At 35.0% G+C, this 17,426-nt stretch overlaps 1 protein-coding gene across 7 annotated transcripts in view; it reads left to right on the top strand.

Annotated features, from left to right (window-relative positions):
- Positions 1-17,426, top strand: part of WASHC4 (WASH complex subunit 4) — a 57,358-nt gene that overhangs the window by 11,140 nt on the left and 28,792 nt on the right. For 5 of the 7 annotated variants that reach the window (XM_019642618.1, XM_019642616.1, XM_019642617.1 and 2 more), the window contains exons 9-19: positions 138-241; positions 813-933; positions 2,158-2,281; positions 2,394-2,521; positions 3,756-3,916; positions 8,774-8,900; positions 12,800-12,925; positions 14,782-14,889; positions 15,781-15,927; positions 16,055-16,134; positions 17,248-17,353. In XM_019642618.1, the coding sequence (XP_019498163.1) occupies positions 138-241; positions 813-933; positions 2,158-2,281; positions 2,394-2,521; positions 3,756-3,916; positions 8,774-8,900; positions 12,800-12,925; positions 14,782-14,889; positions 15,781-15,927; positions 16,055-16,134; positions 17,248-17,353 (1,332 nt within the window). Of the gene's footprint in view, positions 1-125; positions 242-812; positions 934-2,157; positions 2,282-2,393; positions 2,522-3,755; positions 3,917-8,773; positions 8,901-12,799; positions 12,926-14,781; positions 14,890-15,780; positions 15,928-16,054; positions 16,135-17,247; positions 17,354-17,426 lie in introns of all 7 variants that reach the window. The other 2 variants (XM_019642622.1, XM_019642623.1) reach the window with 1 other exon arrangement.

Genomic DNA, 17,426 nt, shown 5'->3' with positions numbered 1-17,426 from the left:
TTAGTTTCATCTAACTGATTTATTCACTGCTTTAACTAATTCAGTGATTAGCTCTAATGTGTTTAACTTTAAAAATCCACATGAAGCTTATCTTCTAACTAGTGATTAAATGGTAATCATTAAAGGTTTTTTGACAGACTATGTATGAGCACTTGGGAGAGCTGCTAACAGTTTTGCTTACCCTGGATGAAATTATTGATAATCATATTACATTAAAAGACCACTGGACTATGTATAAAAGGTGAGCCAATTAAAATATTTAAAACATTATTTGTATAGTTAATGTTTTAGTAAAAAGCAAAAAAATATAAAAAGTGCAGATAAAGGATTTGGAAAGCTATATTTAGAAGGATCTCATGTCAGATGTTTTTATGAAGACACCAACCATTCTTTAATTTCAGGTGGGTTTGTTTGCGAGCATGATATACTTGTATAAAGCACCCTAATTCTTGACTGCCTTAGGACTCAGACTTATTGTTGCCGTGGTTTCTATTCAAGAGACACTTGTTTTTCCTGAGTTTGGTTTTTTTTCTTTCATTGTATACTCCAAGACTTTTTTAAGTTAAGGCATTTTATTTTATTCAATCTATAAATATTTAATAAATGTCTGGTATCTAGAAAGCACCAGATATCTGAATTTAATATGATATAAAAAGGCATGATTAGGAAATTAAATATATTAGGATTTTTTGTTCAAATTTTCAGATCTGTAGAACCAAACAAGAAATACAGATACAAAGTTTTGATTTTTGGGAAAAATTTTAATTTAAGAATTAAGCAAATTTATGGTCTTTCTCCTGATCTTCCACAAGGTTACTGAAATCTGTCCATCACAATCCTTCAAAATTTGGAATTCAGGAAGAAAAACTAAAGCCATTTGAAAAGTTCTTGCTGAAGCTAGAGGGTCAGTTACTTGATGGAATGATATTTCAGGTATGAGAGATGTATCAGGGTATAGTAAATGGGCTTATATTAGTTGACTCAGAATGAATAGCATACTGTTGAATGTGTTTTTCTTTAAAAGTGCTTTGTCTTAAAATGTGTAGTAAAATATTTCAGTATCTATTTGCAAACAAAATTAATAGTGTACTACTAGTGGTATTAGGGGTGAGGGTTGTTTCTTCTTTAATTATGTAAAAGGATAAAGCTCCTCAAGGATTAAGAGCTAAGCGGTTGTGTTAAGTATTGTCTTTGTTGTTAACCTCTAGATTTAGGTTTGTAAAACTACCTTTAAAAGTTTTTAATTCTTCCTAGTCTCAGAGAATATCATTTCGGTCTGTACAGTCCAGGTGGTGTCTAACCACATGTGACTATTGAAATTTAAATGAATTAATTAAAATTAAAAATTCACTTCCTCCACCACACTGGCAACATTTCAAGCGCTTACTATAGCCACATGTAATCTAATCAATACACTGTACACCTTAAACTTACAAATGTTATGTGTCAGTAATATCTCAGTCAAGCTGGGGGAAAAAATGGCCGTGTATTTGTGGCTAGCCATCATATCAGACACCAGAGATGTAGAACATTTCCATCATCATAGAAAGTTCTGTTGAACAGCAGTGCTTTGTGTAGTGGTTACCAGAAATTGCATTATGTCCCATGTAAAGTCTGCTTCAAGGTTACCTTTAATTTATATTTTACATGACCACAATTTTAACAGGTTGATCCCAACTCTTGTTTATATCAATTTAACTTTTAATCCATTAGACTTAAAAGGTATATTTTGGTCATTGATTCTTTTTCCAGGAGACATTTCTATATATGCTGTAATAAAGTGCTAGGAAAGTAATTGTAAGCAGAAAAAATAAACTCTACTCTTAAAAGTGCAAAGTGAAGAATAAAACATGTTTTCCACTGCTTCATCAAATATATCTTTTGTACATCATTGTGTGTCTTTTCATGTTGAGTTAATAGATTTTTTGTTCGGTTCTATTACTTTCACATAACTGAAACTCAAATATATAAGTACATACAAATTTTCCATTCAGAAGGATTTAGATAATTATATTAGATAAGAGTAAAAATCTGAACTTCAGTGTTTGTAAAATTTAAATGATGAATGTAGATGTTTATCACACATACTATGTTTAAATCTATCTATAGCTTATTATTGAGAGTCTAAAAATTTCTCTTTAAATGTTTCCTCTCTAGGCCTGTATAGAACAGCAGTTTGATTCTCTCAATGGGGGAGTATCTGTGTCAAAAAATAGCACTTTTGCTGAAGAATTTGCACATAGTATTCGTTCAATTTTTGCAAATGTAGAAGCCAGACTTGGTAATATGAAGTGCATTTTTTTTGTTTTTTTTTTTGTTTATAAAATTTGTGTTTCCTTGAAAGTAGAATTTTACATACGTTCTGTTTTTCTCTCATGTTATCATTGTATAAGGGGAGCCTTCTGAAGTTGACCAGAGAGACAAGTATGTTGGAATTTGTGGACTTTTCGTACTGCACTTTCAAATTTTTCGAACTGTTGATAAAAAGTTTTATAAGTCTTTATTGGACATTTGTAAGAAGGTAAGAACTTGGACTTTATTTTTTTAATTTGAGTAGGTAAAAAAGATTTTGGATGAAACTGGATATTTTAAAATGTATTTTATTCCTGTTTACAAAAATAATTTTTGTTATAATAATTGCAAAAATGTAATACTATTCATTTAAAAACCCAAGCATTCCAGAAATAAGTAGCATATCACATGAAAATGCCTTATAATTCTGCGTAATATAAATACATATTAGTGGTGGTATGTCCAGATTTTTTTCTATGCATTAACTTTCTATTACTGTTACTACTTTTTTCTCTGCTTTCTCCACCCGTTCTTATTAAAGTAGAAAAAATTAAAAAAAATTTTTTCTATATCTTTGCTATTTGCATAATGCAACACCTGATTTCAAAGTTGACACTTTAGTTTGTGTGAATAATCCAGTGATATGTGACCTTGAGAACCCAGCCATCTTGGGGTTTTTTGTTTTTTTTTAAAGATTTTATTGGGGAAGGATAACAGTGTTGGGAAATTGGGGAAGGGGAACAGCCAAGTTGTTGTCTTTCAGTCTTAGTTGTGGAGGGCGCAGCTAGCTGAGCTCCAAGTTGAGTCAACCGGCCGCCTGTCGGCAGCTCGCACTGAGCCATCTGGTCTCTCGTCGGCAGCTCAGCTCAGGGTGCTGTGTTCAATCTTAGTTGCGGGTGGGCATAGCCCACCATCCCATGCGGGAGTCGAACTGGCAACCTTGCTGTTAGTAGCACGTGCTCTCACCAGCTGAGCCATCCTGCCATCTGTTGGCAGCTCAGCAGCCGCTCAGCTCAGGCGCAGCTCACTGGCTCCTGTGGGAATCAAACTGGTGACCCTGTTGCTCAGAGCTCTTAACCAGCTGAGCCACTCGGCCAGCCCTATTTTTTATATTTTTCACTAATACAGAGTGAAAGTAAAGGTCATAAGGATGTCTATATGATTTTCTGTGTATTTTTACTCATCTTAAAATCCATGAGAGTGTATAAATGTATGTGTGTGCATGCATGTTGTTTAATATTTAGGCAGAATAAAATTACTGTTATGCTCCACACCAGATATAGGAATGCCTTAACTCTGTGCCATAATAAGACAATTTGTCTCATAATATATTAATGAGTATTTTTTTATGTTTAAATTTTCTTGAAATAAATTGTCTTCCATTGTGTATTTTAGACCTATTAAATAACTTATTGTTTAGTCTGTGTTTAATGATTTGTCCCCCCATACGTTTACTCTTTCAGGCACCAGCCATCACTCTAACTGCTAATATTATTTGGTTTCCTGATAATTTTTTGATCCAGAAGATACCAGCAGCTGCCAAACTTCTAGACAGAAAAAGTCTTCAAGCCATTAAAATACACAGAGATACTTTTCTACAGCAGAAAGCTCAATCACTTACCAAGTAGGTTTTATAAGTACCCATAGTGAAAATATTTAGATATTTTGAATTTTCAAGTCTTATACTGATTCTAAATATATGTAAAGTATTTGAGTTATAAAATTGAACATACTTTACTCATTACTTAAAAAAAAAAAGGTTGGGCAATCTCTAGCAGATTTATTTTCTAGGAGTTTCTTTTTGTTTTGTTTTAAATATTTTATGCTTGAACTCAATTTAAGGTTTAGGCAAGTTATTTTTTTTGGAGATGTACACATATGTGCATACGTGTGTATGTATATATACATGTATACACATGTATATGCACATAATATGCACACATATACATATACTTTTTATTAGATGCATTAAATATTTTTGGAAGTGAAGCCTGTACAGTGGATTTCATTTGATGACATTAAAAACATTGTGTGCCCCTGATGCAATGATGATTTTTTGGAGGAATTGACTTTAATCTCATATACTCCTTTATTTTTATTTTCATGAAAATAACGTATGTACATATTTAAAAAGTCAAAAAGTACTTAAAGGTTAAAGGGGAAAATAATTATCCCCTGTACTTTAGTCTTACCTAAAATAATGCTTTTAACTTTTAGTTTCTTCTGATGATTACATCTTATTTTTGTTTAACTCTTATTTTATAAATTTTCAAATATATGCAAAATAGAGAAAATATTATAAAGAGTCCAATGTTCCTATCAGTTAGCATCAGCAATTTTCTGCACATTCATCCTTGAGTGTAGTGCTAAAATCATATGTTGACCTGGATGAAGATTTTAAGTGAAGTGACACAGTACTCTGCCACTGGTGCCGTGCTGGACACAGTTTTTGCCTGTGACCTGGTTCAAGGATAATAGGGATATCGACCCACTTTACGCTGATCTTGACTATCAAGGGGACATTGGGTCAGTGCTACACAATGGGGGAATGAGTATGTCGAATACAAGAGATTTCCTGGTATCTCTTAAGTACTCCTGTGTCCTGCGATTAAAGTCAGCAGAAAATGACAACAACTCAGTTCAAGCAGGACTCCCCATGGCAGAGATTTCAGAGTCTCTCATACGTTCTAAAACTGTTGAGAAGGGATAAAGAGATAAGTTTGGATTTAAAGAGATCAATTCAGTAAAATGGAGAGAGACAGCAATCAGGTTAGTAGCAGTAATTGAAAAAAGATGTTTTGGTTATCAGTGGCTTCATATTCTTTAACACTGTGATGCAGTTGCTAACAACGCCAATACATACTTAGATTACATTAATAAGTATACCCAGATTATGGAAACTGGTAGTTACAATATCTAGGCCATTGAATTCTTATTGGTCAGATCATGGTTGATGTTTGGTAGTGCCATGTTTTAAGGGGCCACAAGCTGCGGCGTCCCTAGATGAAGCTGAATAGGATGTCAGAAGATCTGAGAACCATGCCCTTTGAAGATTCATTGAAGAGTTTCTGTATAGTTTGGCCTTTAAAAGAGAAACTTGAGGAGTGATGTAGTGCGCTTCTTTAGGTATTTGAGGGGCATTCAGGTTGAAGAGGGAACAGATTTGATCTCTGTGGCTCCAGAAGTTTGAACTAGAGCCAAAAGGTGAAAAAGAAAGATATTAATAATAATAATTGCCAGCATTATCAAGCTCTTAGCTATTTAGCAGGCATTATGCTAAAGGGTTTAAACACATAGTCGTATGTAAACCGTGTAAAGAGTCTTCTCATGTGGGAAGTAATAAAGGTGAAAACTAATATCTGGGGCTTTCTGTAAGCCAACAACTGTTCTAGGAATGTCCCATGTATCATCTTGAATCATCAGAAAATGATGTGAGGTATATACTGTTGTTACTGCCATTTTATAGATGAGAAAACTAAAGTACAGAGAGATTAAACTTGCTGAAATTTAAACAACTAGTAGGTGGCAGAGCCTGGCAGTCCAATGCTAGAGCACAAGCTGTTAGCGACTACTCTACATTATTAACTTTTATCCCATTTTTAGATAAGGAAAATGAGGCTTAGAGAAGTGAACTTTGCCAGGCCACACAGCTAAGTATGTGTCATGCCAGTCTTATCTGGAGCCTCTGGAACAGGTGTTGGGTAGGCTGCTCGGGAGGTAATGTATACTTTGACTAGACATATGTGGCAGAATATAGATGATCCTCAGTCCAAGGTGTGTGGGAAGTGCGTCTTATTAGGTGGAAGGTTGAATACGTTGACTTTCAAAGACCCCCCACATGATAAAATCTTGTTTCTAAATTCTTTAATTCCAAAGATACACAGTCACTATAGAGCTCTGTGGAACTGAAGGGGACAATGTCTTTCTCATTCCCCTTGCATTTCTGCCATAAACTAAAATTCACTCCACTAACGTGAAACCCAGGAGAGGGGAGATGGTGTGATTAGCATGAGCTGTAACATTTTAGAAAAAGTTGAAGGGGCGACTAAAAGCTGTCTCAGTCAGGCTCCATGAGTGCATTATGTAAGCGAGGAGGAAGCAGTGGGGCAGGTTCCCTGCTGCACACTGCACTGCACCCCAGCTGGCCAAGTCCCCCAGCCACCTCTTCAACTGGGGTCCCAGGTTTGTAGGTTGCAGCAGTTTGCTTTTCGTTCACAACCATTTTGACGCTGGGATTACTGACTAGAGGTTAGAGGTCTGAACCTTCATTTCAAACCCCCGATTGACTTACAAGTGTTGACACTGTTTAGTGCTTTGTATTGGGGCAGGAAATTTGTTTTTTCCCCCTTAGTTTCTTTCTTTTTGTTTCCTTCCTGTTTGTGTTTTGAAATGAAGCTGACAATCTGATGGGACCCTTGGCCGTTTTTGGACTCCCTTTGTCAGTTAACTTGCTTTTTAAAACTTAAAGCAGTTTCATTTGTATATATTTACAAGAGACAAAGATCATCTGGAGTCTGGATGTAGGAGTGATGGGCGGAGTGATAGACAAACCTCTGCTTTATCCTGCATACGCTGATCTAAAGCTGAGCATATTCTCTTGGCTGTGTGTTATAACGTTATTGACATGATTGCTGTCAGAGAGGGCTCCATAGTCTAGGACCCTTCCTTCTGTCCTTGCTGATGACTTTTCTGTCTCCTCCTGTATAATACATTGTGTCCCTGCTGAGTCCTGATCATAGCCTCCTCCTCAAAAGTGGAGACATGGCCCTAGGGCCCCACTTCTTTGTGTTCCAGACTTTTAAACGGAATCATCCACAAGTCAAGTAATAGATCTTAGCACCATTCGAGGTGAAGCAAAAAGTACAACTGTTGGTGTCTTGTCTAATTTCCTGGCTCAGTAGGAATCATTTTTCTCAGATTGGATGGTAGGGTTTTACTTCCTTTTAAAACACATTTATTAAAGATTTTGGCATACTCCCTTTTCAGACTGAGTTCTTGATTGTCAGATTGCTTGGCAATATGGCTAACCAACAACCTCAGTATGGGATTCTAGTGTTAATCAAGGGGGCCTCTTTAGTCCTTTGTCCTGAAGAGCTGTCATTTAGTTGATTGTGACTGGCAGTGATGGGACATTTCTCTACCCTGTCTAACTGAAGATGGTTTTTAAAGAGTTGGTAACGTCAGATCCTGCAAAGGGAATTGTCCTTTTTTTGCACACTAAGTTTTTAAAATATAGTTTAAACAGCATGTAGGCTAAAAGTTCCTTTCTTGAGGGATTTGAGATGCACTGGTAGAATGATTTATTGTTTGTAATCAGCCTGCATAGTAGAATTATATTATTGATTTAGTCTGTTCAGCATGGGAAAACTTCGTAGATTTGGGCTTGAATCTTGACTCACGTACTGTCTGTGTGATCTTGGGCGCATTACTTAGCTTCTGCTTGTCAGTTTTCTCTACTGTAAAATGGAGTTCATAATGCCTGCCTCATAAGGTTAATGTGAGGCTTGAACGAGTTAATTTGTATAAAATGCTTAAACAGTGGCTGCCATAGTAAGCATTCACTAAAGACTAGCTTTTATAGTCAGATTCTGACCACTTCCACTCTGCCATTCTGGTTCAAGCTGTCCTCCCCTTTTTGCTGCATTATGACAGTAGAGTCCTAACTGGTTTTTCTGCTTTTCTAGTTTATAGTTCCCTTTATAGTTTGCTTTCAACATATCTGCCAAAGTGATACTGATACTCTTCAAAGATAGATCAAATCACTCAGCTCAAATCCTCTAGTGGGTTTCCACTGAAGTCTTTGCTGCCTATAAAGTCTTACGTAAATTCCCTTCCGATGCTCCACTTTTTATATTCCCCCAGCCCCCCACCCCTGTACCTCTGATCTTTTTTCATCCTGCTCTCTGCTCCATTCTGTTACTACTTGAACGTGCCAGACACATTTCCTGTTTTAAAACGTTTTGCATTTGTTATTTACTTTCCTAGAATTTTCTTCTCTTATCTTCTCTTATGTATTTGCATGGATTACTAATTCATCTTCAAATACTGCTCAAAATCATCCTTTCTGTGAGCCTACTCTGATCACTATTTACAATTTTTCCCACCACTCTAGTCCCTATCTCATTTCCCTGCTGTATTTTTTCCGTATTACATATCAATCGACATCTTCGACGTTTTAGTTACTGATTTCTTTATCATACAACTCAACTTTGTAGAATGTAAGCTTCATGGGGGCAGGGATTGTTGTCTATTTTCTTTACTGCTGATTTTTGTTTCCAATACTGAGAAACAGTGCCTGGCTTGTATAGTCATTCGGCACTTGTTTGTTGAATGAATAAATTACATATGTATATATATGGATTTTGAAACCCAGAAAGATGAAATGGCTGCTGCAAGGAAATATGTTATCCCAACCAATATGAAGAAATGGACTTAAATTTTCTTTCCTGTGCTGAGTAACCCCGATATTTTCCTTTGTTAGAGATGTACAGTCTTACTACGTCTTTGTGAGCTCATGGATGATGAAAATGGAATCTATTTTATCTAAAGAGCAGAGAATGGATAAATTTGCTGAAGACCTCACCAATAGATGTAATGTTTTTATACAGGTAGTTGCATCCTCTTACTTAGACTACTTTGGGGGTAATTTCCTTGTTAATTTAATGTACAGAAGAAGTTACACTTCAAAAAAAACTGGAAAGGATAGGCAATGTTTTTGTTTTTAAAATTGAAATTGATTAGGTAATGTTTGGATCTGTGTGACTTATTAATTTAGATTTTCTAAAATATGTATTTAAATCTCTAAATTCTGTTTAAAGCATGACTTTTTGCCTGTATCTCATAAGTTTTGATGTGTTGTATTTCTATTATCCTTTGGTTCAAAATATTTTAAAATTTTTATTGTGATTTTTTTTTCTTCGATCTGTGGGTTATTTTGAAAGAGATTTCTTAATTTCTAAATATATGAGGAATTCCTACTTATTTATTGATTTCTGGCAATATTAAAGTAATTTCAATACTTTGAAATTTGTTGAGAGTTGCATTATAGCCCAGCCTGTGATCAACATTGGTAAACACTTCATGGACGCTTGAAAGAATGTAATTTGTATTGTTGTAGTGTTCTGTATATGTCGATTAGGTCATGCTTGTTAATGATTTTGACTGCATATTCTATCAGTTAATGAGAGAATTGGGTTAGAATCTCCTACTGTTATTGTGTATTTGGCCTTCTAGCTTTGTCAGTTTTTGTTCTTTATATTTTGAGACTCATTAAATACATAATATTTAGAATTGTTCTATCTTTCTGATAAATTGAATTGTGAAATGTCTTTTTTTAATCTCTAGTAGTGCTTTTTGTCATAGGTCTCTTTTGTGTGATATTAACATAGCTATACCAGTTTTCATTTAGTTAAGGTCTACACAGTATGTCCTTTTTGCAGCCTGTTTGGCTCCTTATATTTAATGTGTGTTTTCTGTAAGCAGCATACATTTTTCCCCAATCTGATATTTGTTTTTTTAATTAAACCGTTTTTTTTTTTATGTCATTACTGATGTATTTGGATTTAAAACTACCACCTGACTAGTTGCTTTCTATTTGTATCACTTGTTTAGGTCTGTTTTCTTTTTTTGCTGTCTTTTGAATTTGAATACTGGTGTGTGTTTTTTTTGTTGTTGGTTTGTTTTTTTTGTTTAAGTGATTGCTCTAGAGATTTTAAGATGTATGATTGACTCATTCAACTCCAACATAAATTAGTAGTTTTACCATTTTCCAAACAGTGTAAGGATCTTAAACCACTTTAATTCTGTTTATCCCCCTCTAGCTGTGCCACTGTTTTGTATTTTGTTCCTTTATATTTTAAACCTCACCAGGTATTATTATTGCCGCTTTTGTTGTTTTTATAGTCTATTCATTTAGATTTATCCACATTTTTACACATTCTGTTTTGCTTTTCTTCCTGTATCTCTTCATCCTTCTATTTGTAAAACACTTGTATTTCATGTTGAATTATCACAGATTTTGTCTGAATATGTCTTCATTTCAACTTCATTTTTGAAGGTACTCTTGCTACATATAGAATTCTAGGTTAGCAGGATTTCCCCCCTAGGTTTTAAAAATACCATTTTATTATCTTCTGGCTTCCTTTGTTTTTGTTGAGAAGTCAGCTGTCAGTGTTGTTGCTTTTTCAATATGTGACTTCCTTTAATTTCTTATAAGATCTACTTTTTGTTTTTTACCAGTATTACTTTGATGCACCTAGGTGTGGCTTTCTTTGTGCTTGTGCTGCTTAGGATTGGTAGAGCTTCTGGAATTTGTGGAAAATTCTCAACCATTAACCCTGCAAGTACTGTTTCCGTTCTGTTCTCTCTCTGTTCTAATTCTTTTTTCAGCTATGTCTAATTTGCTGTTAAACCCATGTACTGAGTTCTTAATTTTAATTATTTTACTTTTTAGTTTCTTTTTTATAGTTTCCAGTTCTCTTAAGTAATTTTGTTTTTTATTTTCTTCAAAATATTCAGCATAATTATTTTGAAGCCCATGTCTAATAATTTCATTATCTGGATATATCTATTTTCTGTTGTTTCTCTTGTTTTTGGATATGTTCATCTCTTTGTATGCCTGGTTATTTTTTATAGAGTGCTACACACTATTTATGAAAAGCTGTAGATGATTTTGAGGATCTGGATATTGTTTTTATTTCTCCCGAGATGATTTATCTTTGCTTCTGGTACACATCTAGCCTAGGACAACTAGTAACACAGATCATCTCAACCCAGTCATAGATTGAGATGATTTGAAGTGGGACCGATGACCTATGACGACTGTTTTTTTCCTTAGTTCACTCCTACTTTTTAGGGGGTAGTTTTTTAGGATCCCAAACCAGAGCCTAGGTGGTTTACCAGGATCCCCTCCCCTCCTTGATGGGCCGTGAACTCCTGCTTTTATCCTCTTTCCCTTCCCGTGAGATGTTGAAAGATATGTTTGGTTTTTGTCTTTATTTTCCTTTTTTGGAATGGGCACATGTCTAAGGGAAAGCAGCCTCCAATGCCAGGCTCAGTTCTGGTTGTTGCCAAAGGGAAGGTTGGTTCAAATTATTTATTCTGCCATTAACAGAAACAGGCCCCAGACCTCCCCTCTCCCCATTTAGATTTTTAAAATACATCCTTGATGTATATCCTTCACAAATTGTTGACACCAGGGAATTGTGTGATATTAGCCCATGATTTCCCTCCCCTAAAGACCCGCTCCCCCCCTTTTCTGCCTGCCTTAGAGTTACACTTTTGCTGTTCCTTGTTTCTGCTTTTTAACTTCTCCCAGTGCTGCACTGGGGCAGAATCTGGTGTTATAGTCCTGTAATAAGGTAAGATTGTGGCTCTTACCTGCGTGTGTGCCCCAGGCTTTGGTCTTACTGCCACCTCTCTCAGGATGCTACTACGTCTCTCGTTTTTTGATTCCCTTAATTTAGCACGTCTTTACCACAGAACTATTATGGGATGAGAGAAACTCCCACCCCAGATTGAGCCACTGTTACTGATGGGAGAGAACTGTATCGTTCACATATGATGTGGTAGGGCAGGAGACAGAGGTTGAAAATCACTTGCCACAGCTTCAGCCCCAGCTCCTTGATATATCCACAATAGTATAGTTTAGGCTCATTTCTAAACTGTAAGTGTATCTTTTTTTGGTCCATTATGAACCCAAAGAATCTCCATCATTATGTTTGTGTTTCTGTGTCCTTTTTGGTCTAAATGCAAAAATATTTGAGAGATAATATCCTTTGTCCTGTTTTCTTATTCTGCACTGTTTCCCTGGGTTTATTAGTACTATTGTTTTTAAAACCTCACAAGACTTGTGTGCTCCCTTCATGAATAGAAGGGTAGGAGAGAAGCTGTTCTCACTGGGCTTGAAGGAGAGAAAGTCTGATTAATACCAACGAAGGCAGGGGGTATGGTAGCAGACGGAAAGGGGGCTGGCTTAGATGAAAGAAAACGAGGGATTGACATGGAACTGAGAAACACCTCTGGATATATGTATTGGCCAGAGAGCAGCTCTCTCACTCATTTTTCAGTTCCTAGTTCCTTAGAGTCCTCAGCTCTTGTCTTAAGCTGCCACAGATAGGAGTCTCTGTCCTTTTCCTTGGCAGGTAAAATGAGGATGAATAGATATCTTTCTGACATCCAAATCTTCTCTGAAGGTTTTTTTTGTTTTGTTTTGTTTTGTTTTTTTATGGACGGATTTTCAACTGTGATTACACACTAAAATTTCAATAGAACTATACTGGTATGTGATAGAGTAAATAAACTTTAAGAGCTGCTTTGAAACTTGACCACCATGTATAATATTGTACGAGGAAGAGTATTTCAAACTCGTTAAGACCTGACTTTAAAATGAACTTTGGAAACACTAGTTATTGGCAAGTTGAGGAATGATTGTTATTACATAGAGATTGAAATCATGAGGAAATTAAATCTTTTCTTGTGATTATAATCGATGTTTTATTTTTTGTAGGGCTTCTTATACGCATATAGTATTAGTACCATTATTAAAACCACGATGAATCTCTACATGTCCATGCAAAAGCCAATGACCAAAACTTCAGTTAAGGCATTATGCAGGCTTGTTGAACTTCTCAAGGTAGGTTTTAGATTATTTTACATTGCCATTGTAATTTCAATTAGGATGATCCTGTAGGATTTGATTTTCTGATTATATGAGAATAAAAAAATGGGAAGTGTACTTATCTCTCAGTTGGATAAAGGAACTGGTCATTGAAAGGAATTTCTGAGTAATGTTCTATGAATGGCCAATACATTTAAACTATATTAAAAGTTAACATGTAATGTGACTCAGAAAAGAAGGAAAATGAAAAAGCCTAAACATTAGTAAAGTTTTACTTGTGTAAGTTTTAAGTTATGTTGTATGAGTTAAAATAAGACCCATGTAATATTATTCATTATTTTATAGTGTATAATGCAGATGAGGGTAGTCGACATGAGGCTATTTATTTTGTAATTTACAGAAAATGCTGTAAGCTTGTGATTTGAATAGTAGACCACTTGTATGAGTGGTCAAACAAATTAAGAACCAGAGTATACTTCTGGAAATAGGGTAAAATATTTTTTAGCATACTCTATATAAATTAAAAGAAAAATCCTTTAGGCAGGAAAACTCAACCTTTTTTAAAAACTGAAATTAAGATTTACTAGTAAATTTGTGCTAATAATTGCTGTTAGATTTGCTTAGGAAATAGAGATTTTTTTTTTGAAGATTGTGCCTTTGGATTTTTAGCCTTTTTTTCTTTAAGATATATTATCAGTTACATTTTTTTATGAAATATAAATATAGATGTGTATATATGTATATGCATGTATAGATACATATATATCTAATATAGTAGCATAATTAAAAAATAATAAACATTTAAAAGCCCACCATCCCAATTAAGAACTAGAACGTTACCTGTATTTTCAAGGCCCCAGTGTTGTCCCTCCCTGATTGCATCTTATCTTGCCCCTTCAGAGGAAACCATTCTCCTGAATTTTATGCTTATTTCCTTGTTGTTGTTTTTTTTCTTTTTACCACATAAAGATGAATCTATAAACTGTCCATTGTTTACTTATATTTTTGAAATTTGTATTAATGGAGTAATGCTTTCTGTGTTCTTTGACTTGCCTGTTTTTTACGCAAAATTTTGTATTTGAACTTGTCCATGTTGGGATGAGTAGCTGTAGTTTCTTCATTTTCATTGCTGTGTAGTTTTCCTACAGATGGACTTTTGAGTTGTTCCCAGTTTTTGCTGTTGCAAATAATGTTGCCCTTCTTGTATATGTCTCTTGGTGTACTTGTGCCAGAGTTTTTTTAAGGTATTATATATCTACCAGTATATTGCTGTTATGTACAAGTTCAACTTTTCAAGATGATGCCAAATTATTTTCCTAAGAAATTATATCAGTTTACGTACCTCCCACAATATATTAGACTTCCCGTTATTCTTCAACTAGGCAACATTGGTATTAACAGACTTTTTTTTTTCCAAATTAGTTGGTATAAATGGTTTTAATTATGATTTTTAATGTTGTTCATTTTCCTGATTGTTAATGATAGTATATTTGTAAAATTTATTAGCTGTTTTCTTCTTTTGTGAAAAATCTTTTTTGTGCATGTCTTTTGTTCAATTTTCTGTTAGATTATTTGCCTTTTAAAAATAATCTATCATTCATTTGGAATTTTTATATATTCTAAATACTAACTCCTTGTGTGTGGCAGATACTTTCTCATACATTGGGTGGCCTTTTTCTTTATAGTGCCTTTTGATGAACAGAAATGCTGAATTTTATTATAGTTGAGTTTACCAATCTTATCCTTTATGGTAGTGCTTTTTGCATTTCATTTGCAAATTCTTTGCCTAGTCCAAGGTCATAAAGATATTCTATAATTTTGCCTAAAAGTTTTGAGTTGATTTTTATAAATTTATTTCTGCTTCTGTTTAGGCAATAGAGCATATGTTCTACAGGAGAAGCATGGTTGTGGCTGATTCAGTTTCACATATAACACAGTACCTTCAACATCAAGCTCTTAATTCTATTTCTGTGGCCAAGGTATGAAAGTGATTATGTATTCAGCATAATTATCTTTGTAGTTTGCTCTTCTGTTGCTTAGATGTGTTTTCTAGTTCAGCCTGTGTACTCCATTCCTTGAAATATTCTTGGCCATTTATCTTCATGGTATTTTATGATTATTTTATGATTTTTACTTAGGATGATTAGGGTTATCTTTCTCTGAACTTGCAGCATGTAATACATTAATATACCTCTTAAAAATAACATTGTAGGGCTGGCTGAGTGGTTCAGTTGGTTAAGAGTGCGAGCTCTGAGCAATAGGGTTGCCGGTTCGATTCCCACATGGGCCAGTGAGTTGCACCGAAGCTGAGCTGCCAACAGGTGGCCACAGGATGGCTCAGCTGGTGAGAGCATGTACTCCTAACAAGGTTGCTGGTTCGACTCCTGTATGGGATGGTGGCTACGCCCACCCGTAACTAAGGTTGAACACGGCACCTTGAGCTGAGTGGCTGCGAGCTGCCGATGGGCGGCCGGATGGCAACTGGACTTGGAGCTGAGCTAGCTGCACCCTCCACAACTAAGACTGAGGGACAACAACTTGGCTGTTCCCCTTTCCCAATAAAATCTTCAAAAAAATAAAATAACATTGTTTGCAGTTTTAAAATATGCATCTTTTTTCAAGAAATGATTTCCTTATTAAGTTAATAGGAAATTTTAAAGTATGCTTGATACATTTGCTGTCCCTGAGAGTGCTAAATGATAGTGATACAGAAGTGATAAAGCATATAACATTATCAGAGGAAGCTCAGCAGAGCAAGTGTCGTCGAAGCTCTCTTAAACTGAATCGTGGAGAACATTATTGAGAAGGTTTTCTTCTGAGTCTTTTATTGCCTCAGAAATAAAACTAATATCTCCTGTTTTCTTTTTAAGAAAAGAGTAATTTCTGACAAAAAATATAGCGAACAGCGTCTTGATGTGCTCTCTGCTCTAGTATTGGCTGAAAACACTCTAAATGGACCAAGCACAAAACAACGACGACTTATTATTTCTTTGGCACTAAGTGTTGGCACACAGTTGGTAAGCATATTGCTATTAGTTATGTAATAAAGTGGAGAGCTGAGATTTCATAGTTCCCTTATCTACCTAAGAAACATGTCCTTACTTTGACTGCAACTTTTCTGCTTTTTTTTCCCTTCCCTGATAGAAAACATTTAAAGATGAAGAACTCTTTCCACTTCAAGTAGTCATGAAAAAGCTGGATCTTATCAGTGAACTTAGAGAAAGGTAAGTAGGGATATATAATGATACTCAAAACGTTGGACTAGTAGAAACATTCATTTTCTTTTTAGTATAGCAACACAGGAAATATAATCCAAATAGGCCATTAGTTCCTCTGTGTAATTCCTTTCGCATGACCAAAATGAGACTGCTGTGATGAGGGATCATATTTCTTTAGCTTTGCTTCTGCAGTAAGGATGTAGCTTCTGGAAGAACTCACATGAGACACATGATGTAGCCCTTAGAGCATCTGACAGACCCTGGTGCACACTGTGATTATTGTGATGGGCGTCTTCAGTGGACCTTTAACTTTGTTGCTTTTTAATTAATAAGGCTTTATCTGTTTGTGAGGGATTTAGAGACCCATGTCAGATAGTCTACTGTAATTTCATTATGAGATATGAATTGGAATAACACTGTTCACAACCAGTCACTAAGATGAATTAGTTTTTGGAAGATGTATTTTGTAGCTCCTTGTGCTTTATTGTTTTTATTTTAAAGAGTAAGCAGTAAGTTTCTTGATGGGAAAATGAGTCTTCTGAATTTTAATTCCCACTCAAATGGAGATTACAGCACAATTTCCATTTAATGGTCATATTTATAACTTACTGTTTTTGTTCTGAGAAGCTGAGATTTCTGTAGTAGTGACATGGAATTAACATTCCATGCTTGGAAGAAATACTGAATTGTCTTCATTATAAGATATTTATTCATCTTTTTATTGCCCCAAAGGTTTGAAATAGTCACCTGGCTAAGACTAGACAGGTTAAGTGTAACTGGGTTTCTTTTTGGTTCATGAGTTTTTAAAAGGTTCTGCTTTTCAATTTTGAGACAAGTAAAATGGTGTATGATGCAAGTATTGTAAGTTACACATACCAAATGATATTGAAAGTTGCTATGTTGTTTTTCAAGTATGCTTTAAAACGAAAGTGTATGTGCAGAATTCTGACAATGTCAGGTATTAGAGTGTTTTGTTACTTTTATTCCATTTGAAACATTTATTTTGTGACTCTTCTGTACTAATTTTGGTTTAAGTGATGTAGGAAAGGCAAAAATAAGTCAGACATTTTTTGAGAGTACTTCAATTTTGGTACCACTAATTACTGTTTTACATTGTAGAGTCCAAACACAGTGTGACTGTTGTTTTTTATACTGGCATCGAGCTGTGTTCCCAATTTATTTAGATGATGTATATGAAAATGCTGTTGATGCAGCCAGATTACATGTAAGTAAAGAAAAATACAAAGAATAAACTAAACCCATCATTTTTTTAGTCACTATACAACCATTCTAATTAG

This window comes from Hipposideros armiger, unplaced genomic scaffold, assembly GCF_001890085.2.
Source record: "Hipposideros armiger isolate ML-2016 unplaced genomic scaffold, ASM189008v1 scaffold_71, whole genome shotgun sequence".
NCBI lineage: Eukaryota > Metazoa > Chordata > Mammalia > Chiroptera > Hipposideridae > Hipposideros > Hipposideros armiger.
Note: the sequence above shows the minus strand (reverse complement) of the source record. Positions and strands in the feature narration are given on the sequence as shown.